Source organism: Acinonyx jubatus, chromosome C1 (genome assembly GCF_027475565.1).
Source record: "Acinonyx jubatus isolate Ajub_Pintada_27869175 chromosome C1, VMU_Ajub_asm_v1.0, whole genome shotgun sequence".
Lineage (NCBI taxonomy): Eukaryota > Metazoa > Chordata > Mammalia > Carnivora > Felidae > Acinonyx > Acinonyx jubatus.
The window spans coordinates 70,486,907-70,509,552 of record NC_069381.1 but is presented as its reverse complement, the minus strand read 5'-3'; the positions used below and the strand labels follow the sequence as shown (position 1 = coordinate 70,509,552).

At 41.7% G+C, this 22,646-nt stretch overlaps 1 protein-coding gene across 2 annotated transcripts in view; it reads left to right on the top strand.

Moving 5' to 3' along the window:
* MCOLN2 (mucolipin TRP cation channel 2) overlaps positions 1–22,646 on the top strand; it is a 56,985-nt gene that overhangs the window by 18,202 nt on the left and 16,137 nt on the right. For both annotated transcript variants that reach the window (XM_027058726.2, XM_015070395.3), the window contains exons 2-8: positions 285–444; positions 6,110–6,283; positions 8,069–8,222; positions 13,000–13,075; positions 13,181–13,277; positions 15,708–15,807; positions 21,335–21,447. In XM_027058726.2, the coding sequence (XP_026914527.1) occupies positions 285–444; positions 6,110–6,283; positions 8,069–8,222; positions 13,000–13,075; positions 13,181–13,277; positions 15,708–15,807; positions 21,335–21,447 (874 nt within the window). The remainder of the gene's footprint in view (positions 1–284; positions 445–6,109; positions 6,284–8,068; positions 8,223–12,999; positions 13,076–13,180; positions 13,278–15,707; positions 15,808–21,334; positions 21,448–22,646) is intronic.

The window sequence follows — 22,646 nt, the reverse complement described above, 5'->3', positions numbered from 1 at the left end:
GCTATATGTTGAGAGGTAGGAATTGATGAGTCTTGCAAATAAAATCCTGTTCTTACAAATTTTTTGAGAACGACTATTTTGAACAAGATGAAAAACTATGTGGAAAGGCAGGTGAGAGAGGGTCCTGAATAATTTTCAGATTTCTGAAGAGAAAAGGAGGTTACTGTTTGGAGAGAGAATTTTGCTTGTAAGAATGGGTAAAGAACACGAATGGAAAGCATTATTCAGAAACTGTCTGATGAACAAGATGTTCTGCTAATTTAAAAATTGGTCTTGTGTGGCAGAAATGCAATGGCTCATCTTGATTCTGAGGTGAAAGAGGAATGTCTGCGGGAAGACCTGAAGTTTTATTTCATGAACCCTTGTGAAAAATACCGAGCCCGACACCAGATCCCATGGAAGCTGGGACTGCAGATTTTGAAGATAGCCATGGTCACCACGCAGGTAATTCACATTATCAGTTTGTTCGGGGATTTTTTTTTTTTCCCCTTACCACAAGGTGAAACAGTTTTCAGGTGTTCCGCCCTTAACTTTTGTTCTGAAAAGTCCACACTCAAGTTCATAAAACTGTAAAATTATGTTGACTCTGGAGGGCAGAGGGTAGGTTGAAGTTCAGTTTTGATGAGGACCTTGTTTTAGTAAGGGATTATGAGGTAAATACAGATAAATCATAGATCTGTATAGAATAGTAGACCTGTATGTCTGTGGGGGTGGGGGTGGAGTTCTGTATCCGAGTGAAGCACGTAGACTGGCAAAATCTGCTCAATCCCAGGTGATGGTATCCTTCGAATTTCTCATCTTCATTCAAATACACTTTTGAAATCCGCATTTTTGACTGTTCTGTGTTGGGATTTATCAGAACACCGTCTCCCTTCCATCAGTAGCTAAGTGCTTTAAGTAAACGCTTACCCACCTCCACCCCATCTAGCAGGAGCACACAAAGGCTACACACTGGGATCTTCTGTTGAGTTTCATATTTTTTTAAGTTATTTATTTTTGAGAAAGAGAGAGAGAAGCCCAAGCAGGCTCTGGACTGTCAGCACAGAGCCTGATGCAGGGCTCAAATTCACGAACTGTGAGATCATGACCTGAGCTGAAATCAAGAGGCAGACGCTTAACCAACTGAGCCACCCAGGTGCCCTTATATCCTTGAAACTTAATCACCAGCATCACTACAGCCATCAAAGTTGTCATCTAGTTTTTGAGACTGTGGTTTGGAACCAGTTTTTTCCTTTTGGTGGGGGGGGGGCTCTCTAGGTAACTACACTTAAAACGCATACCCTTTTAGAAACTCTACTGATTTCGGGTATTTGGTTCCATTGACAATAATCATTCTGTTATCCATGTAAAGATGTTTATAAAGATGTTATTTCTGGAGGCACCTGGGTGGCTCAGTCGGCTGAGTGTCCGACTCTTGATTTCCGCTCAGGTCATGATCCCAGGGTTGTGGGATCCATGCTGAGCATGGAGCTTGCTTGAGATTCTCTCTCTCCCGCTGTCCCTCTCCCTACTTGCTCTCTCTCTCTAAAAAATAGAAATTAAAAATTAAACAATATTTTTTAAAAAGATGTTATTTCTGGAACACAAAAATAAATACCTTGCTAAAAATACCTTCATATAGTCTTAGAGATGAGAGGAAGTTCCTGCTGTAACTGAAGTTGCATCTTTATTCTGTGATCATAAAGAGGGTATTTCACTGTATAACATGCTTTCAGTGCATCAAGTTTTAGGGTAACCAAGTTGCTTTAAAACAAACAAGCTTAAAAAAACCCAACAAAATTGAGATACAGGGCCACTGTTAAATGTGTATGCTTGACTTTCTCCATTTAAAATTATTTTTCATTTTAAGTCTTGGTCTTGAAGTCTTAATTTTGGCATCCTATAAAGTGGGTGCATTATTAGTATTACATGGAAGGAGGAGAGATAATGTCCCCTGTTTCATTTGGTTAATTTTAATTGTTTCCCACTTTCTTCTCTGGCCAAAACAGCTTTCCATTCAGCTTCTTGGTCTATTAATGTTACTAGAACTCTAGCTTATCCAGGCACAGAACATCACCATCTTTGACTTACCTTCTTCATCCTGGTATCTATTAAATCCCCCGGATTCTTCCTTCAAAACCGTGTCAACTTATGTTTTGCCACACTCACTATCTTCTCTCTCTGGCACAGACTCTTCTCTTGTTCATTTAAAGTATGTTTGAAGCACAACCTGTGCTGTGTATTCTGTTGGGAATACAGCTGTCAATACGTTACTGCTGCTGAGATGTAACATGTGGTGTAGCCTTCTCCATGTGCCAGGCACAAGTGCTTTATGTGTGTTAACTCATTTCATCCTCACCGCAACCCTGTGAGGTGGGGTCAGTTACTGCCCGCTTCTTGTGGATGAGGAAATGGGGCTAAAGAGAGGAAGTAACCTGATTATGACCATTCCGTTGGTAAGTGGTAGAGTCGGATTGGAGCCCCTTGGTCTGACTCTGGAGTCTGCATTCTTATTCTCAGATTGTTTTTATTCCAGACATGGGTCCTGTTCTCATTGTGCAGTCTAGGAATACAGGCAAGTTAACCAGGCTGCTTCCAGACTTTGTCTTATACCTCCCTTTATTATCTACATACATACCAGTCTGTTAAGTGCTAATATCAAATGAATTCTTCTTAGAAGTGACCCCTTCATTGGGTCACTCTCCTGCTCAGAAACTTTTGTGGTACCCATTTCCTGCAGAAGAAAATCTTGACTGCGTAGCTTGAAATTTAGATTTCCACAGTCTCCTTCAACTTGCCCTTCCAATGGGCTTTCCTCTGTTGTTTCCTGCCCAGATCCCAGCCAGGTGGATGCACCCAGGGATTCTCATCCCTGCCCTGTTTGCTCCACCAAATCCAGAGTGGACTTTTCTCCATCATCTTGCAGGTGCCATTGGAAGTCCCCCACCAGTCTTGCCTGACCACTCAACACGTGGCTTTCCTTGGCACACTAGTCCCCCTTGCTGTCTATCTCACTGCTTTCCCTTTTAGGAGACTGTTTCTGGGAATTGATGGTTTACTTATTGTGTGAGTGTACCCTGTCTCCCCTGACAAAGTTGAGAGGGATTCAACTCTTGCTCCGCTGGAGGATCATTCTAATAAGTTTTGCTACCTGGGTGATATCTAATTGGAGCAGATTTCTCAAATACCTTTCTTTCCTTCAAATCCCACTTGTCCTTCCTCCTCTTTTTCTGTCTCTTAATACTCCATCCTCAAGTCTAATGAGATGGGTGGCATTTTATCAGGGTTGATGAGAAGGAAACCTTTTTTTTTTTTAAAAAAAAGACATTCCTATTCTGCGTTCTGCAGTAATTTATAACCTTCAGAGAGGTGTTCACATTCTTTTGCTTGTTCTATGCTTTCCCTCCCATATTCTTTGTACATTATTAGAGCAATATCTTTTTTTTTTTTAACCTGGTACAGAATATTTTCTCCTACACTCATTTCACAATCAGGTCTTAAATTCATAATTTTGCCAGGCTGCCCTTAATGTGTAAGAATTTTTCTGACTTATATCATAGTTTCAGCAAATCTTAAGGGCTAGTTGGTGGGGTTATTTTTCTGTCAACTATTTTCTGTCAACTATTTTTCTGTCAACTATTTGACCAATCGCGTCATCTCCTTACTTGCTCCATAGGGAGGGTAGGGTTCTGCCATAGCAGGACTGGGACTTATGATCTCCTCCCTAGGGTTTCTCTTCTCTACTAAGAGACGCTTTGAAAATCCCAACCTTAACCTGATGCTGGGCCACATAGGTGGATCTTAGCTTGTTCTCTGAATAATAGAATGGAGGAGATTTCTTGTTCCTGATGCCAGATGGGAGTGGTTCGTGTTCTCTCATTCCCAAAGTTGAGTTGATGAACTTGGAGTTTAAATAAGGCGGTAGCTTAAAAAGGCAGCAAATAGTATGCCACATTCTTGGTCAAGTTATCCATTCCCCACACAGTGTGTGTGTGTGTGTGTGTGTGTGTGTGTGTGCGCGCACATGCATGTTTAAGCTTCAGTCTGAGTGTGGGAGGATTGGGTTGAATATCCCTGCTTCTACAGTGAAGTTGGCAGTATCTCCGTTTGAGAAGAAGGGTGGCCAGGTGGTCAACAGGATGAACGTGGAAACCTAATAGATGTATTTGTATCCTCATTCTGATACCTTCTAGCTGTTCCAACCTGGATAAATTCCTTGACTTCAGACTTCACGTGTGCCAAATGGGATTATATTTATCAACGGATTCAGTATTTGACTCTGGCATCGTGATGGGTACTATTCCAGTTCCTGAGTAGTGGGGAAGAAAAGAAAAGAAAAAAAAAATCCTGTCCTTGTGGAGCCCAGTGTAATATCCTCCTCATAGGGTGTTGGATAGTTAAGTAAAAAAAAAAAAAAAAAAAAATTAAAATGTAAATTTTAGGCACAGTCCCTGGCACTCAATGGTAAGACCTGTTATTCAACACTATGCAACTTGATCTTGCTCACATTGTATCCCAGCTCAGCACAGAGTAAGCAGTCGGCAGACTTTGACTGAAGAACTTAATTCATGTGTGTATACCAGTTTTGTTTTGTTTTTTTCATTTGTGTATCAGTTGTTAGTAAAACTTGGAAACAATCATGTGTGTATGGGTTCCCTGGTTTACTATCGGCTTTCAAAAAGCAACCTGACCTTTTCCGGCATCTCCTACGGGCACCACTGACAGATGTCCTGTGCTCGGAAAAGCCTTTAGTTTTCCATTGCCTGATTTCCAGCCCAGGTTGGATGAGGTGGGGCTTGTTTTCTGATAATTTTCCTTAGACTGGCTGGGCTTTAACAATTGCTCAATCCTTTGACTTAGTATTTGAGGAATGTGACCTGGTGAGGCTCAGATGCTAATGAGTGTCATCTAAGTACATTCTCAAACAGTAGTTGCAATTCTGGGAAGCTAGCACCTAAATTCTTTTCCATAAGAAGAGTCCCAAAGACAAATTCTTCAATGGAGGGAAATTGCGTAGTGTAGTCAAGTGACTTTGGAGTTAGACCTGGCTTTCATTCTAGTTAGGTGCCTTAGGGCAATTTAATGTGGCTCAGTCTCAGTTTCCACATTTGTAAAGTGAGGATGACCACCTTATCTTGTGTTAGCAACTGAGATAGTGCTTGTAATGCAGTTAGTAAAGTGCCTGGACTATAATAATTGCTGAAAAATGGTAGCTGTTATTTTTAATTATTCAGCCTTTCCAAAAAGTCAGGCAAAATTTAAAAGCTAAAAAATAAAAATCACTAAAAAACAACGTGTACGTTGGCAGATGCAGATTAACGTTTGTTTCACCTGAAAGATTCATGAGTTGATGTCTTGTTCAGAGCCACGCAGTCTGTCATATCCCACCATGGGGTGACAGCAAATAACAGAAGGGCCACAGTCATCTAGTCGAATTGCTGAAGAAACCAAGTCCCAAGTCGTTTTGGGTATTTGGTGGGATGAAGACTTGGGGCAAAATTTTTGGACTTGTATTGTCTTCAAAGCAGATGAGAAGATGAAGTGAGTAGATGGGGAAGGATGTGGGGGACAGGACTTATGAAGGTTTGACTTCTGCCATTGCATGTGTGTGCACGTGCATGCGTGCATGAGAGGGAAGGAGAGGTTGTTGATGTGTGTAGCTGAGTGTGTAATTTCCTGGGTTTTTTTGGTAAACATTTACTGCCTGCTAATTGTCCCCACTTATTGGACTCCAAGAAAGGCAGGGAGAATACATTCCCTCCTGATAAAGAGAGAGAGCCCTTGGTGCCCACACTCAGGCTGGGATACAGCATAAGGGAGAATAAGTGGGAGTTTTATCCCCAGAAGGTGGGTACTTGGTGACAGTGAATGGGTTTGACCTCAGGGAGGTAAAACAATCCCAGTGGTAATTTCCTCTAATTTTACACTATTTTGAATTGCTGATATAGCTTGACGAGGTTGTTCTTCTTTGGGACTTGTATTTTGACACTAACGTGGTTAGTAAACACCAAAGCAGTGAGATTTTTCTTGCTGATGTTTGGGGGGGGGGGGGGAGATGATAATAAGAATGCATTTGCCTGCCCTGGTAAATGGTAAAAATTACATCTTCCTATTTGATTTCCTTTTCTAGCTGGTTCGTTTTGGTCTAAGTAACCAGCTCGTGGTTGCTTTCAAAGAAGAGAACACTGTTGCTTTTAAGCACTTGTTTCTGAAAGGATATTCTGGCACAGATGAAGATGACTATAGTTGCAGTGTGTATACCCAAGAGGATGCCTACGAAAGCATCTTTTTTGCTCTCAATCAGGTAAGAGTTTTGTTGGGAATGACTTACGCTTTAAGAATATATTGACACTTGACCTTGTTTTAGCAAAAAAAAAAAAAATATATATATATATATACACACACACACACACACACACACACACATATATTAAAATATTCTAATTTAAATTTTGCAGCCTGTCAAAAAATGTTCTTTGCTATTTCTCCGGCTACATTTCCACACAATATCTTTTGCCTGCGTAACATTTTTCTTAAAGGTGTATGTTTTTTATTTGTCCCTTTATTCCCACTACTTTTGGGAGATTACTCCAGTTCAAATAGCCAAGAGTAGATTTATAATCTCAGAAGATTTGATGAATGAGATACCAAATGTAAGATTCTAGGATCTCGGTTTTGATGTCTTACCATTAGTAAGCCTAGCTGAATCTTATGAATATAGAGTAGGATATGATATAGTTGTATCTAAGCAGGTATTGAGAAACCAGATTGATGGACCTTGAGGAAAGCATTTAGGGGAGATTGTTAATCTTATTTTTTCTTTTTCTCATTCAATAAATATTTGGGGGCTTAGTATGTACGAGTACTGTTCTAGACACTGGGAAAACATCATGAATACAATGAACAAAAGCCCTGTTCTTATAGAACTTAATTCTGGAGGAGAGAGCCACACAAATGAAGTGAAATAGATAGCACTGAATGCTAGCTGCCTGAAAACACCACCTGGAAAACATGTTGGTAAAACTGAGCTTGTTGACGGAAATACAGGAGACACTCCCTTGACTACTCATCAGTGCCTTGGGTGAAGAGGGCAAAGTCCAAATACAGATTTTGAAGTCTGATTTAGGGTGGGTCTTTCAATGTGAGGGGAGAGCTCTATTAGAATTGGCTAAAGACAGGATGCAATGGTTTCAGATTGGTGGACGCAACAAGGTGAGGGTTTGTGGGGAGAGGGGCATGGTTTCAAAGAGTCTTGGAATTAATTAGATTAGATCTTCAAATTGATGATCGGTCTAAATGAGTTGTTTTGGATGTTCCTGAAATAAACAATAGAGTTATTTGTAGCTGTTATGTTCCTGGACAAAAGTTTCCTGGAATGATAGAGACATGTTAATGAAGCCCTGTTAGTGCAGATAGGCCGATGGTAGCGTCCTGTTGACGAGAGCTACTGTAAGTTCATGTAAGATAATGTAAGTTGTGTTCATTACTGTGAGCTGTGGGGTGTGGATGGCTTGGGTCCTGAGTGGTATGTCAGAAAGTGATAACTGCTGTGAAATAAAGCAGAGGAGGAGACTGGCAGTGCCTGGTGGAGCCTGTGTGCTGCTGATGGATGTTTGCAACTTTCACTGGGTAGTAAGGGAAAGGCCTGGCTGAAGCGGTGATATTTGACTCAAGATCTGAAGGAGTGAACCAGCAGTTAGATAACACAGGGTTCTAGGCAGAAGGAACAGCAAAGGCCCGGGCAAGAATGTGCCTGGTGAGCTCCAGGAACCGCCTGGAGGCCAGTGTGGTTTTCTAAGGTGGGGGTTGGAGCCAGGGGACAGTAGTCTGCTGTGACGTCAAGGCACCTCACTTTGGCTCTCAGTGAGGGGGGAGCCTCTGTCGGCATGTTTACTTGAGTTCTGAGTTCCGTGAGGCAGGGTGTTTCCTGCCCAACCTGAGAAAATCACCTTGTGGTATTTTACACGGGGGAGTTCCATTGAGGGCTTTGATATACATAATTTAAAATAGCTAAAAGTGTATTCCATATGTTGTAACTTCTGATGAAACTCTTAAAAGCTAAGTATTTTTATTTCACTATTTTTAATAGTATCATCAGCTAAAGAACATATCCCTGGGGACCCTTGGTTATGGAGAAAACGAAGACAATAGAATTGGCTTAAAAGTCTGTAAGCAGCATTACAAGAAAGGGACCATGTTTCCTTCTAATGAGACACTGAATATTGACAGCGACATTGAAATAGGTAATGTGGTGATAATTTCATTTATATGCCTTTATCATCTTCTGTGGTAAGAACAAACATCCCCTCATGTGCTGACAGCTCAAATGGATCAACTTTGCTTCGCTAAGCTAACTAACATAGTTGGGGCTTTAACACATGCCTGCAAAGGGCGCTGCCTCAGGAAACGGCAAGTTTACTGCCATAGGACTGGGGAGCATTTATGGAACTTCTTGGTACAACTCAAGATTGTTGCGGGGGGGGGGGGGTTGTTGAGGTAAATGCACAGGTGTTTCCTGTTTGTTAAGGTTTTTCCCTCCATGAGGAGGCAATTAGGCTTTTGGAAAAAAAAATAAGAGTCTATATTTATAAATGAAATAATGCATGTTAAAATGTTTGGTGCTCTTGCTATTATATGTTAAATACATTCATGTTCTTCAAAGATGAATTGTGGTTAGCAACTCATTTTCTCTTTTAGGAGATGGCTTGGCAAAAAGTCAGTATCTAATCAAGTAGAAGTATTTTGTGCCATTCTGTTAAGAATTTAAAAGCACATCATACGTAAATGCAAAGTGGTTGACTTAAGACTCTGGAGGGGGGGTGGTTGTAATTCATTTAACAAATCTCTGCTGTATACTTACTGTGCCCAAGGCACTTCCTGTTTTATGTACTGGGGTTATGTGCTACAAAGATTGATCAGTCATGACTCCTCAAGAAGTGAACAGTTCTGGAGTAGGGGTCCTAGGAGCATTTTAATTGTGAAATGGTTTTATGAAAAAGAGAGTATTGCACGGTTCATTTGACCATACTTCCTACAATCCAATTTAGGACACTTTGGTAAAATAATAGAAGAACACCTCTATAAAACAGAGGTTCTGAGGGATGCCTGGGTGGCTTAGTCGGTTAAGCGTCTGACTCTTGATCTCAGCTCAGGTCTTGATCTCAAGGTCATGAATTCAAGCCCTGCTTTGGGCTCTGCACTGAGTGTGGTGCCTACTTCAAACCAAACAGAGGTTCTGAGTCTGTTTCCACAGGCTTCCTGTTCAGAAACTCTTCATGAGTAAATTTGTCCCATGCTCTTGACTCTGAAGGAAACAGACCATAAGCCAGGACTATCAAAGGTCCCAGGTGGCTTTCAGAGATCATCAAGGTGTCAGTGGCCTGGTTCTGTGGCCAGCAGCCTTGAAACGCCCCTTGTCCTCTTAAAAATGTGTGACTTAATTAAGATGCATCTTACCACTATTTTCCAGTGATTCATATGCCATTTTCCTCAATTGATTTTTCTTGGAAAATTGACGAAAGAAATGTGGCCAATGTCAGTCTCAGTGGCTAGGCAAGACAGGCAGTGCCAGACAGCAGGATTTATTACCTGACCACTGGGCAGTAGTATCCTTGTTCATTTTCCTTCTATCAGAATATGAAGTAGTTTTAACCAAATGGAGAGAAGTTGGTTTTTAATTTGACTTTATTTTAAGAGAGACTGTTTTAGCAAGTTAGTTGTATTTTTGACTTATTAAATGTAACTTGTCAAAGAGCACCTTTTGACATATCTATTCAAAAGATGTAAAGAATATTCTTAAAATACTTGATACCAAATTTTAGACTTTCTTTTCTCAGACACACTGGAGGAAGCCTGCACATGATAGAAGTAGGAATTGAGTTAGACTCCATTGGTGAGGCAATTGGTGAGTTTGTATAGGTGGATTAGTAGAAGCTGTTCTAGATTACCTATTCATGAGTTTTGCATCACCTTTATCATTAAGATAATCATCCTTTGGTGTGCTCAGCCTGTATGCCCACTTTCTCTGTGGGTCTATATTTAGTTGCATGATTGAATGTGCATTTCAAGCTAAGGGTTTCCCTTAATTCATGCTGTGGACATATCTTGCCTCTAGACCTGTAGCTTTATAGTTTAGCGTCACTGGGGGGGGACTGTTGTAAATCCTGCTTTTAAAAATGTTTTTACAGGGGCACCTGGGTGGCTCAGTCGGTTAAGCGTCCGACTTCGGCTCAGGTCACGATCTCACGGTCCGTAAGTTTGAGCCCCGCATCAGGCTCTGGGCTGATGGCTCAGAGCCTGATGCCCGCTTAAAATTCTGTGTCTCCCTCTCTCTCTGCCCTTCCCCCGTTCATGCCCTGTCTCTCTCTGTCTCAAAAATAAATAAAAACGTTAAAAAAAAATTTTTTTTAAATAAAAAAAATGTTTTTACAACATTTAGATGTTGTAATTAATTAATAAAAAAATTAATAAAATTTTTTTTTAAACGTTTTTATTTATTTTTGAGACAGAGAGAGACAGAGCATGAACGGGGGAGGGGCAGAGAGAGAGGGAGACACAGAATCGGAGGCAGGCTCCAGGCTCTGAGCCATCAGCCCAGAGCCTGATGCGGGGCTCGAACTCATGGACTGCGAGATCATGACCTGAGCTGAAGTCGGTGCCCAACCAACTGCGCCACCCAGGCGCCCATAGATGGCTATCATTCTAATACAATAGTGCTTCATTTTCTGTAACACAGATTTTGAGTTTCTTATCCTGTCCTTTCTACATGTTCTCAGCATGAGGCATCATGACCATTTCATCATTTTCCTTGTTTTTTAAAGAACATCTATAATCTGCCTTCCTTTTATCTCTGAGAGGGTTGTTATTTCATTCACTGCAGTATTCTGCTCTGTAAATGAGGTTCTTTGAGCGATGAGGCTGCTACTCTAATACCAGTTTGTTTTCTTTGAGGTTTGATGTTTTTCTTAGGGCTTTTACCATCTGTAGGGAAAAAACCCTCAGTTCTTAGGTTTTGTTACTATCGGGTGTTTGGTGGTCTCATTAGCAATGACTGTGACATCAGGTCAGCCGGCCTTCTGAGAGCTCTGAACGTGTATTTAGAAAAAGTGTAACTCCAGAATTACAATTACAAAATTTGAATAACCAAATAGACTTTTATAAGGTGAATTTTACATGCAGTATAAAATTAACAAATGCTGTTGTATTTCTCTGAATCTAAGATGTCATCAATGTTTTTTAAGACTCCTCTGTTTTAGAGAGGGAGACAAACCATAAGAGAAGAGACTGTTAAATACAGAGAACAAATGGAGGGTTGCTGGAGGGAGGAGGTGGGGGGATGGGCTAAATGGGTGATGGGCATTAAGGAGGGCGCTTGTTGGGATGAGCACTGGGTGTCATATGTAAGAGATGAATCACTGGGTCCTACTCCTGAAACCAAGATGATGCTGTATGTCAACTAACTTGAAAATAATACTAATAAAAAAAGACTGTTCCATTTTAGAAATATTTTAAAAGTGAAAAAAACAAATATCTTAGATTGAGTGAAATACAGGAGAAAAAGACCTAGGACAGTATCTGGCATAGAGATTTTGAACATGCTCCTTCTCTTTTTGGAGTATAGCCACTTGGCTCAAGTCAATTTAGTTTAAATGTTTTGTTTTCTTTTACTTTATCTTCAAATAAGAATGGTAAAGGTAGAAGGACCTTAAGTATCATCAGTCTGGCCTTCATTTTACAAGTGAGGAAATTGGTGCTCAGTCACGCTAGGTGGCTAAGCCAAGGTCATATACTGATCGAGTGATGGTAGGTCTTTGCTGCTCCAAAGCCCAGTGGGAGAAGATGCTTAAAGAATCAGCCCTCAAGTCTACCAAGATTCTAGAGCACTTTCTGAGTACCAGGCACTGCAGGAGGCCCAGCGTTTCCATTTCAAAGGCAGCAGGAAGGGGCAGCAACAGCCTGGGCAGGAGTCAGGCAGGCTGGCTTCCCACCAATTCTGTGTCAGAGCTCTGTGACCTTGAAAGGCGCTCACTGTTTCTAGACGTACTTGCTTTTCCTGCCAAGGTGTTGAGCTACACAACGATGAGACTATTTTTATATGAGGTTCTTGGAATCATTCTTTTATAGTTAACAGCTCATAATTTGTTTTTACTTAAATAAAACATAAGTTTCTTTTCTCTCTTTTATTTTGGAAAGCATCAGACTTTAACAGAAAAGTTGCAAAATAGCACAAAGATTTCCTTGTATCCCTTCATCTAGGTTTTCCGAAGGCTAACGTTTTACCACACTTGCTTTATCATTCTTCCAATGTATAAATATTTCTCCTGAAACGTAGAAGAGTAAGGTACAGACATGATGTCTCTTTACCTGTGTAATAGGCCAGTGTACATTTCCCCAAAACACAAACATTTTCCTACATAACCAACTTCACGTTCAAAAGCATGAAGGAACATGGATACGGCACTAAAATATACAAACGTTATTCACATTTCATCAATTGTCCTATTCTTTATAGAAAAAGAAAACTGCCCACCCATGCCCCCCACCCCCACCCCATGTGCCCGTCCCACACACCCCCTGCCACTTTCCTGGTCCAAGATCACATAATGCATTTAGTTGTCAAATTACTTTACTCTCCTTTAATCTGGAGCAAAATAAATTCCTTAACTTTTATTTTTAAATGACCTTGACATTTTAAAAGAGTAGAAAATTCCTCACTGGATTTTTCTGTTTCTTTATGACTTGATTGAGGTTATGCATATAGGGCAGGAATACCACACAAATAGTACGTTATTTCAGGAGGAGCATGATGTCTGTTTATCCCCTTACTGGTGACATTAACTTTGATCACGTGGTTAGAGTGGTAGTTCCAGATTCTCTCCTGGAAAGTTACTGGTCTTGTTACAAAAAATACGGATTTTGTGGAGAGATACTTTAAGTACCCTGCTTCTCAGCACACTTTGCCCCACTCCTTTTAGCATTCGATTCTTGCCTGAAACAGTCTTTCTTGTTTCCTTGCCCTAGATTGTGTTCACTTAGACCTCTCCACATACCCTCAGGAGTGGAAGAACTCGTCATTCTTCAGACTGGAATTTTATCGGTAAATACCTTTTTAAGTCTCACTTCCCAGGAGACAGGGATGGGGAGAGCAGAGTAGGATAGTAAGACTATGATAATTTATATCTTGTAATATTTTTTTATTCAGGCTCTTACAAGTTGAAATTTCCTTTCACCTCAAAGGCATTGACCTACAGACGATTCATTCCCGAGAGTTACCGGACTGTTATGTCTTTCATAATACGGCAAGTGTCTGTCTTTCTGAAGCTGATTTTTATTATTTTTTCTCTATTCCTGTTGTAGATGCCAAGTGTAAAACACACCAGCCTGTATACATGTGTAGATGCAGTGGTGTTTAAAACAGCTTAATGACACTTTCTAGCATTGTTGATCCAGAGACCATGATTTTGGAAAATGAAGCAAGCCCTTTCCAGCCTTTTAAAGCCAGATTTCTGGGCTGGAAAGAGGAATTTTCAAAATTGGCTTTGACCTCTTACTCCCCTAATACATTAGAAAAAAAGTTTATGACAAGTGTTTTAAGTGTCTAGGATGTTTTTCCTATTTTCAAAGGAAGGTCTTTGCAACTATTGTAGCGAATGTTTTCAAACCTCAAGGCAGAAACTGCCCCCTTGATCTGAGGGCCAGTCTGCAAAGGCTTAGTTGTTGCTTCTTTTATTTTGGGAGAAGGTATGTGCAGTAGAAGAGAATGTGTTCGTATCTATGAGAATAACTTGCCTCCCCATTTCATGGGTTTCATGCTTTCTCTCCCTCCTTCCCTCCCTCCTTCCCTTCCTCCCTCCCCCCTTTATCGTGGGACAAAACTGAATGCTGAGCTCACAGTTGTTTGTGACACCCTTATAGCAATTCAGAGGAGTGCTCCATTCAACAACAATCAGTAGATACATAATGAGTCCCTCCTATGCACCAGGCATTGCCCTGCTGAAGAGGTGCAGTGGCCCTCAGGAAGCTTACAGTCTAGTGGAAGAGATAGACCGGAAAACAAATAAACAAAGAGATAAAAGTAATTATAAGTCTTGAGATGTGGTGAGGAAGAATGTCTCTGGCAGAGAAGAGCATGATTAAGCTCCCTGGGGTGACTTACACATTACAAAACACATTACAAAATCCCCAAAAATCCTCAGGCCAAGAGCTCACAGGGCTGACTGTGTAGGTGATCTGTAATTAAATCCCCAAGTGCCTGCACATCTCTACACATAAGCCACGTTCTATGTAATCCAAGAATATCACTCGGACCAAACCAGAGGCTGGAGAATTAAACCTGCAGGCCCCATTTCAGTCCCTATGAGCTGTGAGCACACCTCCGCTAAGCCTGGCACACACTGGGCCTCATTCTCCCATAGGAAAGCCCCCAACGTACTTCTCTCAAGCCTTAAGATACTCAGCACGTATCGCTTGTAAACCAAATGACAGAAACATAATGTGGAAGATTGAGGGCATTTGGAAATCTTAAATTCAGCCTGGAGCTTGGGAGCAGTCTGTCACCTCTGAAAGCATTATACGTAGCATTTGAAGCAAACAGAAAAATAGTTTCCAACCCTAGCAAAGACCTAGAATTTCATACCCAAAGGAGTAAGTTGAAGCCAATGCTTTTAAATTCCATTCAGTATCATAAATGAGATAATTGTATTCTCTTGTCAAAGACTGGTGAATCTTGTTTTTGTTCCTGGGACTAATGGTTGTTGTTTTGCTCCAAGATTTCTCTGAACCTGAATACGACTCAGTACGATGGATTCAGTAGATTCCACGTATTTACCCTTTGGATCATATTCTTTCATTAATAATAGAAACTTGTGGGGCGCCTGGGTGGCTCAGTTGGTTAAGCATCTGACTTTGGCTCGGGTCATGATCTCACGGCTTGTGAGTTCGAGCCCTGTGTCGGGCTCTGTGCTGACAGCTCAGAGCCTGGAGCCTGCTTTGGATTCTGTGTTTCCTTTTCTCTCTGCCCCTCCCCTGTTCATGCTCTGTCTCTGTGTTAAAAGTAAGTAAACATAAAAAAAATTAAAAAAAAAAAAAAAAAAGAAACTTGTGAAGGAATCACATGATGAGAACAGTTTCATCAGTACTATTTTTTTTTTTATTTAAAAAAAATTTTTTGGGGGGCGCCTGGGTGGCACAGTCGGTTAAGCGTCCGACTTCAGCCAGGTCACGATCTCGCGGTCCGTGAGTTCGAGCCCCGCGTCGGGCTCTGGGCTGATGGCTCAGAGCCTGGAGCCTGTTTCCGATTCTGAGTCTCCCTCTCTCTCTGCCCTCCCCTGTTCATGCTCTGTCTCTCTCTGTCCCAAAAAATAAATAAATGTTGAAAAAAAAATTAAAAAAAAAAATAAAAAAAAATAAAAAAAATTTTTTTTAATGTTTATTTTTGGGAGACAGACAGAATGGGGGAGGGGCAGAGAGAGAGGGAGACACAGCATCCGAAGCAGCCTCCAGACTCTGAGCCGGTCAGCACAGAGCCCCACGCGGGACTCGAACCCACGAAGCACAGGATCATGACCTGGGCCGAAGTTGGACGCTCAACTGACTGAGCCACCCAGGCACCCCAGAATTATTTTTGAATCAGCATGCTGTTCGGATGCCAGTGATATTTGAAGCAGAGTTTATCTAGTATACCATACTTTCTGCTGGGCGGTAACCTTTCCATACATTTGTGTCTCCAGATTACCTTTGACAATAAAGCTCACAGTGGCAAGATCAAAATCTATTTTGGCAGTGATGCTAAAATTGAAGAATGTAAAGACTTGAACATATCCGGATCTAGTAAGTATGTCCCATGCTTGCCCGTTGTGAATTATGGATGATCTTTGACACTCATTTTGGGATTCAGGATGTTTAAATGCTTTATTTGGATGGCTATAGGAAGAAAGATCTCCCGAAAATTATCAAGCATTTAACTCTATACAGAATATCCTAAAGCCTTGCCTTTTTGTTCAGTTCCAGTAGATGTTGATTGATTACACACCTTAAGAGAGAAGGGGTTCCCGGTCGTTAGGATCACTGTTTCTGGGGCCAGACTGCCTGGGTTTGGGTCTTGGTTCTGTTCGTTATGCCTGTGATCTTGGACAAATCACTTAACCTCTCTATTTCTAACTACCTTTCTCTATAAAATGAGGGTGATGATAGTGTCTGCCTTCCAGGATGCTGAGTATTCAGTGGGTTCATATGTCAAGGAAAGCACTGAAAACAAGAGTTGGCACATAGTGGTTGCTGGGCACTATGGAAAAAGGAAGAAAACGCCTTAGTGAGATCGACCGGCTTGTAGAATCTCTGATGTGTCACGAATAGGAATAAGTGGTGGAGGTGAAAAGGGATGGGGATAAAGAAAGCAAAGGTTAACTTTGGGGGCAGAGGGAGAAAATCTACCAGTGATGGTTGGGGAGGTTATACTTGGAGCTGAACCTTTGACAGCAGGGAAGGATCAAGGCCCTCGGAGCTCAGAGAGCAGCCTGTCCAAACATTGGGGGGTTTACTCGGTGGTTACTCAGAAAACACGTCTTCGTCCGTAATGTAAAGTGGACTCTGTGGAACTTCTCACAGAGGGGTCAGGATGGTGTTGATGGATTGTCAGTATTTTTTCACTTACAAGTTTCGTTGAACTGCGTTTGCCTCAGACAGGATTGTCAGGACAACATAAAATGTGAAATGCCCATGGTTTTTAACTCTTTTAGTTTTGTTTTAATCTAGATTTGTCTGTGGGCCTGTTGCTTTTTCAGTTTTACGATCCATCTTAAGGATTCTGAAGGTTGGGTTTCAGTATTTCCATTAACTGACTCAAGGTTTTGGTCCGCGTAGACAGTTTTAGTTTCTTTCTGTTTGAAAGCGGTTCCTCTTTCCCAGCACACACGCTGCATCCCACAGAGACACACGCAGATCAGATGCCTAGTCCGGTATAGGTTCAGCTATTTTATGTGAGAAAAGCTAACTTTTGTCACGAATGAAATGTGGTTTGGAACAGTCATCATGACTGAAGCCTTAGTCAGTCAAACGTGTTTCCTTCCTCCCCACGGGGCTGCTAGATGTCGGGGAGTTTTCCTTGCCTATTACTCAAAAGGGAAGAGTTCTGGCTCCCTTCTGTGGCCAGTGAAGAGAAATACTAACCTCACTGACCCCTTAGTAGGAATACTGACATCTGAGTTTCTCCCAGAGCCGTGTCTTTTGAAGAAACCAGATTATGTTACTAGGAGAATATGAATTTAAAATAAAATGATGTGACATGAAACCCTTAAAAAGTTGAAGTTTGGAAACCAGCTGAGAAAGTGGATCCCACCCCCCCCCCCCCACCTTTGTCTATGGAAACTGCCCTGGCTTTGGGGGATGTGGGACAAAGGCAAGGGTGACATCTAGTGGAATCTTGGTGTTATTTTCTGAAAGTTCTGAGGCTCCTTCGTGTCCATTCACTTACTCTGAGGCTTTTCTCTTCCTCTTGTCATTACCTGTGTTACCACAGGGCGAAATAACGAGGGGTTGTCCATTTTCACATAGAAACCTCAGGTTGCCTTTTATGACTTCGAATACTTGTCCCCAAGTTTGCCACCAATCTTCACTTTAACTGGATTTTATAAACGTAGCAAGTCAGGCATGAGGGGCTGGAGGAGGTAGGTATTAGTGGGCAAGGTTCCCCACTGATGGGTGATTTCCCAAGAGTTTCAGGGAAAGGGGGTGTGGTAAATAGGGGAAGCCCTGGGTGAGAGCAGCAGTGTGTGCAAGACTGACTCCTTAGGACCTCTGGGAGGACTGGGTGGGGTGTAGGACTTCTCCAACAAGGTTGGCAAGGGCATCTCTCTGGATTAGTGTCCTATAAACCAAGTTTGACAAATGTTCCTGTGGGGGTAACAGATTCACTGGAGTAAGAAAGCACTTGTGATGTTCATAAATAACTTTTTGTAACATGCCAACTAGTTTTCTCAATAGGTGAAATTAAAACAGAATATGAGAGAGAGCAAAACCAAGAAACAGACTCTTAACGATATAGAACACTGATGGTTAGCAGAGGGAGGTGGAATAGGTGATGGGGATTACAGAGCGCACTTGTGATAAGCACAGGGTGATGTATGGAAGTGTTCTATATTGTGTACCTGAAACTAATGGAACACTGTATGTTGACTAACTGGATTTAAAATGAAAACTTAAAAAAATAAAAAAATTTAAAAAGGTGTCTGAAGTTAGTATGACAAGAACAAACAAACAATATAATACTGGTTTCTGTGTTAGGAAGGATGCTTTATCCTTCTAGATCTGGGCCTCCATTTTCCTATTTATAAATAAGGCCCAGTATAAGAAATCATAGAGATTTTGTTCTAGTTGTATGTCGGAAAGGAAGGTATGAGATGCTCTCCTTGCATTTCATAAGGCTTTCAGTCCCATATTCCCAAGAACTGTACCTATTTCCTCCATCTTATTCCATGGCCCAGATAGATAGATAGATAGATAGATAGATAGATAGATAGATAGATAGACAGACAGACAGACAGGCAGGCAGGCAGGCAGGCAGGCACATAGAAAGATAGGTAAATGATAGAAAAAGAAAGAAAGAAAAGAAAGAAGGAAAGAAAGAAAAGAAAGAAAAAGATACAAAGAAAAATATAGCTAGATACATACATACATACTTATGTACATACATAGAAAGATAGATTGATACACAGATACATAGAAAGATAGGCAGGTAGATACATAGATAGATTAGGTAGGTATGTAGAAAGAATGATACATAGATAAAAAGATACATAGAAAGAGAAAAAAGAAGAAAGGAGGAAATAGATACATAGATACGTAGAAATACAGATAGAAAGATACATAGATAATAGAAAGAAAGATGGAAAGGAAGAAAGAAAAAGTCTGTCTTCGGTTCCAGTTAAGTTGTTTTCTTATCTACTCATTAGATGTTATCACAAGATAATTTAAGCTTCTTCACTATAAAACGGCTGAAAGTAAATGTAAGTGCTAGGTGCTAGGTACAGTTGCAGCAAGCACTGGGCATAAGTGATCTCACCTGATTTCCTGACAGCCCATGAGGCAGGCCCAGCTGCTCCCCTTACTGCAGTGGAGGCGTCTAAAGCTCAGCACGCCTCGATAATTCAGTCAGTGAATTGCACTTACTCGCTGCCTATGCCCTTAACGCACAGGATGAGCTGTTTGCCCTCAGACACTCTTGCCGTTGTTGCTCACGCCCTTGCATTACTAAATCCATACACACTTGGTCTTTTTGTTAGATGCCTTTTCTGCAGAGGTGTCGCTGTGGAGTGCTCCGATTTATAATCCCCTCTGAGCACGCCACTGAAGTTCACCTGCCCTCAGTCCCATTCCCTTGTCCCATGGCCCTTCTCAGTCTACTTTTTGAGCTCATCTCTTCATAATGCCCCACCTTGCTGCCCCCCGCCCCCCGCCCCGTCCTTCCTAGTTGTGTTTTCCTCTGTGGTCTCTCTCAGTGGCTATGTTCACACCCGTGGCTTTAGCTGCCACCAAGTTTTCCTCTCTCGTCACGAATGTCCAGACTGAGCTCAGCTCACCAAGACAGAAAAACCGGAGTCATTCCTGGATGGTCCTTCTCTCTTCTTGCTTAGGTCCCTCTGGAGACCAGGTTGACTCTTGGTCTCTCACAGCTCTGTGCCTTCTCCTCTCCCTCAGCCCTTCACAGGTTCTAACTTGGATTATTCAGTAGTCTTCTCATGTTGTGCCAGTGCTCTCCATTTATTCATAAACACACTGAGGCATTAAGAAAGCACAGACACTGTAGTGTTGAACAAACACATACAGTCCCCACTTCCTAGAGTCAATCATTTAGTGGGGAAGGTAGGCATCAAATGATACACAACAAGAAGCACTATGAATGTGTGCTGTTGTTTGCCTGGGACTGTTCCAAGTGCTTTCATATATGAGCTTGTTTAATCTTCACAACAGCCCTATGATGTAGAGTTGTTTTTTTTTTTTTATTCTACCTATTTTGAGGGGGGGGGGGCAGTGACAAAGGATGAGGACCCTGAAGGACCTTCCCCAAGGCTTCACAGCCTCTGAGTGCAGAGCTGAGGTTCAGAGCCAGCTCATCAGGCTCCAGAGACTGTGTCTTTCCTTTTTTGCACTGTCCCTGTGTTCCTTGCTGTGTGTGCCATCTTAGAAGACATCATTACGGGTTCAGTGGCCATCACACAAAGAAGAATGAAAGGAGCTATGAGTATGTATACTTGTGGAGAGTGCTGTGAGAATATAGGAGGGGCTAATAAAGATGGGAATTTAGGGAATTCTCTTCCCTAAATATTTAATCTGAAATGTTTAATATTTAATCTGAAACCCAAGGCTGAAAAAGAATAATTTGACTTGTATGGTGTGCTCCAGGCAGAGGGATCAGCACTTGAGAAGTCCCTGAGGCAAGAGGGCCAGCAAATCTGGTAGGAGCAGGGACAGAGGAAGAACAGTGTCGCATCAAGGTAGAGAACGTGGGGGAGAGCACCGAGGGGCAGGTGACGAAGCTGCAGGCATGGGCAGGGGGCCAGGCATTTGGAATGCTACCATCAGGTCTCCGAGAAGCAGAGGTTACAGGTACATCTTCCTCCAGTACATTCCCCCATGCTACTGTGTAGTCTGCAACCACAATTTGATTACTGCTGTGATTCCATTCCAAGAGGTGGTTTTCTCCATGTGCAGAAGAACTGGGACAGTACATAGTACACAGTAAGGTCAAGAAACAGAAGAGGGGATTCTGGGGGCACCTGGTTGGCTCAGTCAGTGTAGTGCCCAACTTTGGCTCAGGTCACGATCTCACACACAGTTCGTGAGTTCAAGCCCCATGCCGGGCTCTGTGTTGACAGCTCAGAGCCTGGAGCCTGCTTTGGATTCTGTGTCTCCCTCTCTTTGTGCCCCTCCTCCACTTGCACTCTGTTTCTTTCTCTCTCTCTCTCAAAAGCAAATGCACATTAAAAAAGAAAGGAAATGGGGATTCTGAGGAGCAGTGTTTTGAATTGTTCCTTCATTAATGGAAAATTGGATATTTGTGTTTTTATGAAAAAGAACCAGTTTTGCCTCTGTTGAATAGAGCCCAAATGGACCACCTTCTGTTGAGTTCTATTCTATAGGAAATATTTTTAGTACATTTAGCAAAGAGTTTATGTTTTTAAATGTATAACTTAACATCAGAGAATGTTTTACCCTATTTAAAGACTTCTAAATGAATGCAGTGTGGTTTGTTTCTGATATTTAAGCATTTATCATTTGAACTTTTCAGACTGCCATTTTGTTTGAGAATTATTCCCAAGTAAGGTGTGTTTAACATTTGAATTCTGTTTTTGTTCCTCAGTTCAGAAAAACACCCAGTACGTGCTGGCGTTTGATGCATTTGTCATTGTGATATGCTTGGCATCTCTTATTCTGTGCACAAGATCCATTGTTCTAGCTCTAAGGTTACGAAAGGTAAGTGTGTGTTCAAATGTTCTCTCTCCCTTCTAGGCCTCCATCCTGTTTGTTCAGACAGTGGACAGTTGATGTTGGGTCATCCTGCCCTTTTTGGAGCTCTTGACTAAATTAGATTCCTTTGAACGATTGTCCCCCTACAAGGCATTAATCAACCTGAGGTGTGCAGGGTGGGTAAGGCTCCTGGCATGTCAGGTGGGATCAGATAATTATCCTGCTTAAAACTGAGCTGCTAAGCATAGGTGCACAGTGGTGAACTCTGAGGCTTTTGAATGTTTCCAGAATAAACAAGACCCTCTTAAATTCAGGCGTGATCTTAAGAACAGAGTAATAGCATGTGTGGGTTTCATCTTTTGTCTTCAAATCAGAGTTCCTTTTGACAGGGAGGCATGGTAAATGGGTTATAATGAAGCACAGAATACTTTTTTCTATTTTTAAAAATAGTTTATTCTCACCTGAGTTTCATTTTACCTTTTTACCCTCAGAGTTCTTGTGAATACATACTTCAGCTCCCCACAAATCTTATTCTGTCTTGTTTTATGTGTGTAAATGCAGACTGGGGTCAGGGGTAATACAGGAAGTCATCACTTGTGGATACCATCCGTGGAGCAAGAAAATAGTGTACGATCTATTTTTCTTACTCTTTTTTTAAAAATGTTTATTTATTTTTGAGAGAGAGAGAGAGAGAGAGAGAGAGAGAGAGAGAGAAATGAACAGGGGAGGGGCAAAGAGAGAGGGAGACACAGAATCTGAAGAAGGCTCCAGGCTCTGAGCTGTCAGCCCAAGCCTGATGTGGGGCTTGAACTCATGAACTGTGAGATCACGACCTGAGCCAAAGTTGGACACTGAACCAACTGAGCCACCTGGGCACCCCTATTTTTCTTACTCTTGACCTTTGTCAACTTATTTTGTAAATAATCTGCTTCTCTTACCTGTCCCCCAAGCCTCTTGATAATCTCCATCTGAGGTCATGGTCCTGGGTCTGCCGAAGTTAGGGGGCACCATTGGGAGTCATGATTGACTCCCACCGTTGGGACTACATACTCTGGAACCAGGCTGCCCAGACCCAAATCCTGCCTAGCCTTCCCATGCCTCAGTTTCTTCTTCTGAAAATAGACCGGATTCGTAGGGGAGTCAGATTGAATGAGTTGATAACGTGTAAAATATTGAGAATGTACTATGCAGTAGCAATTATGACA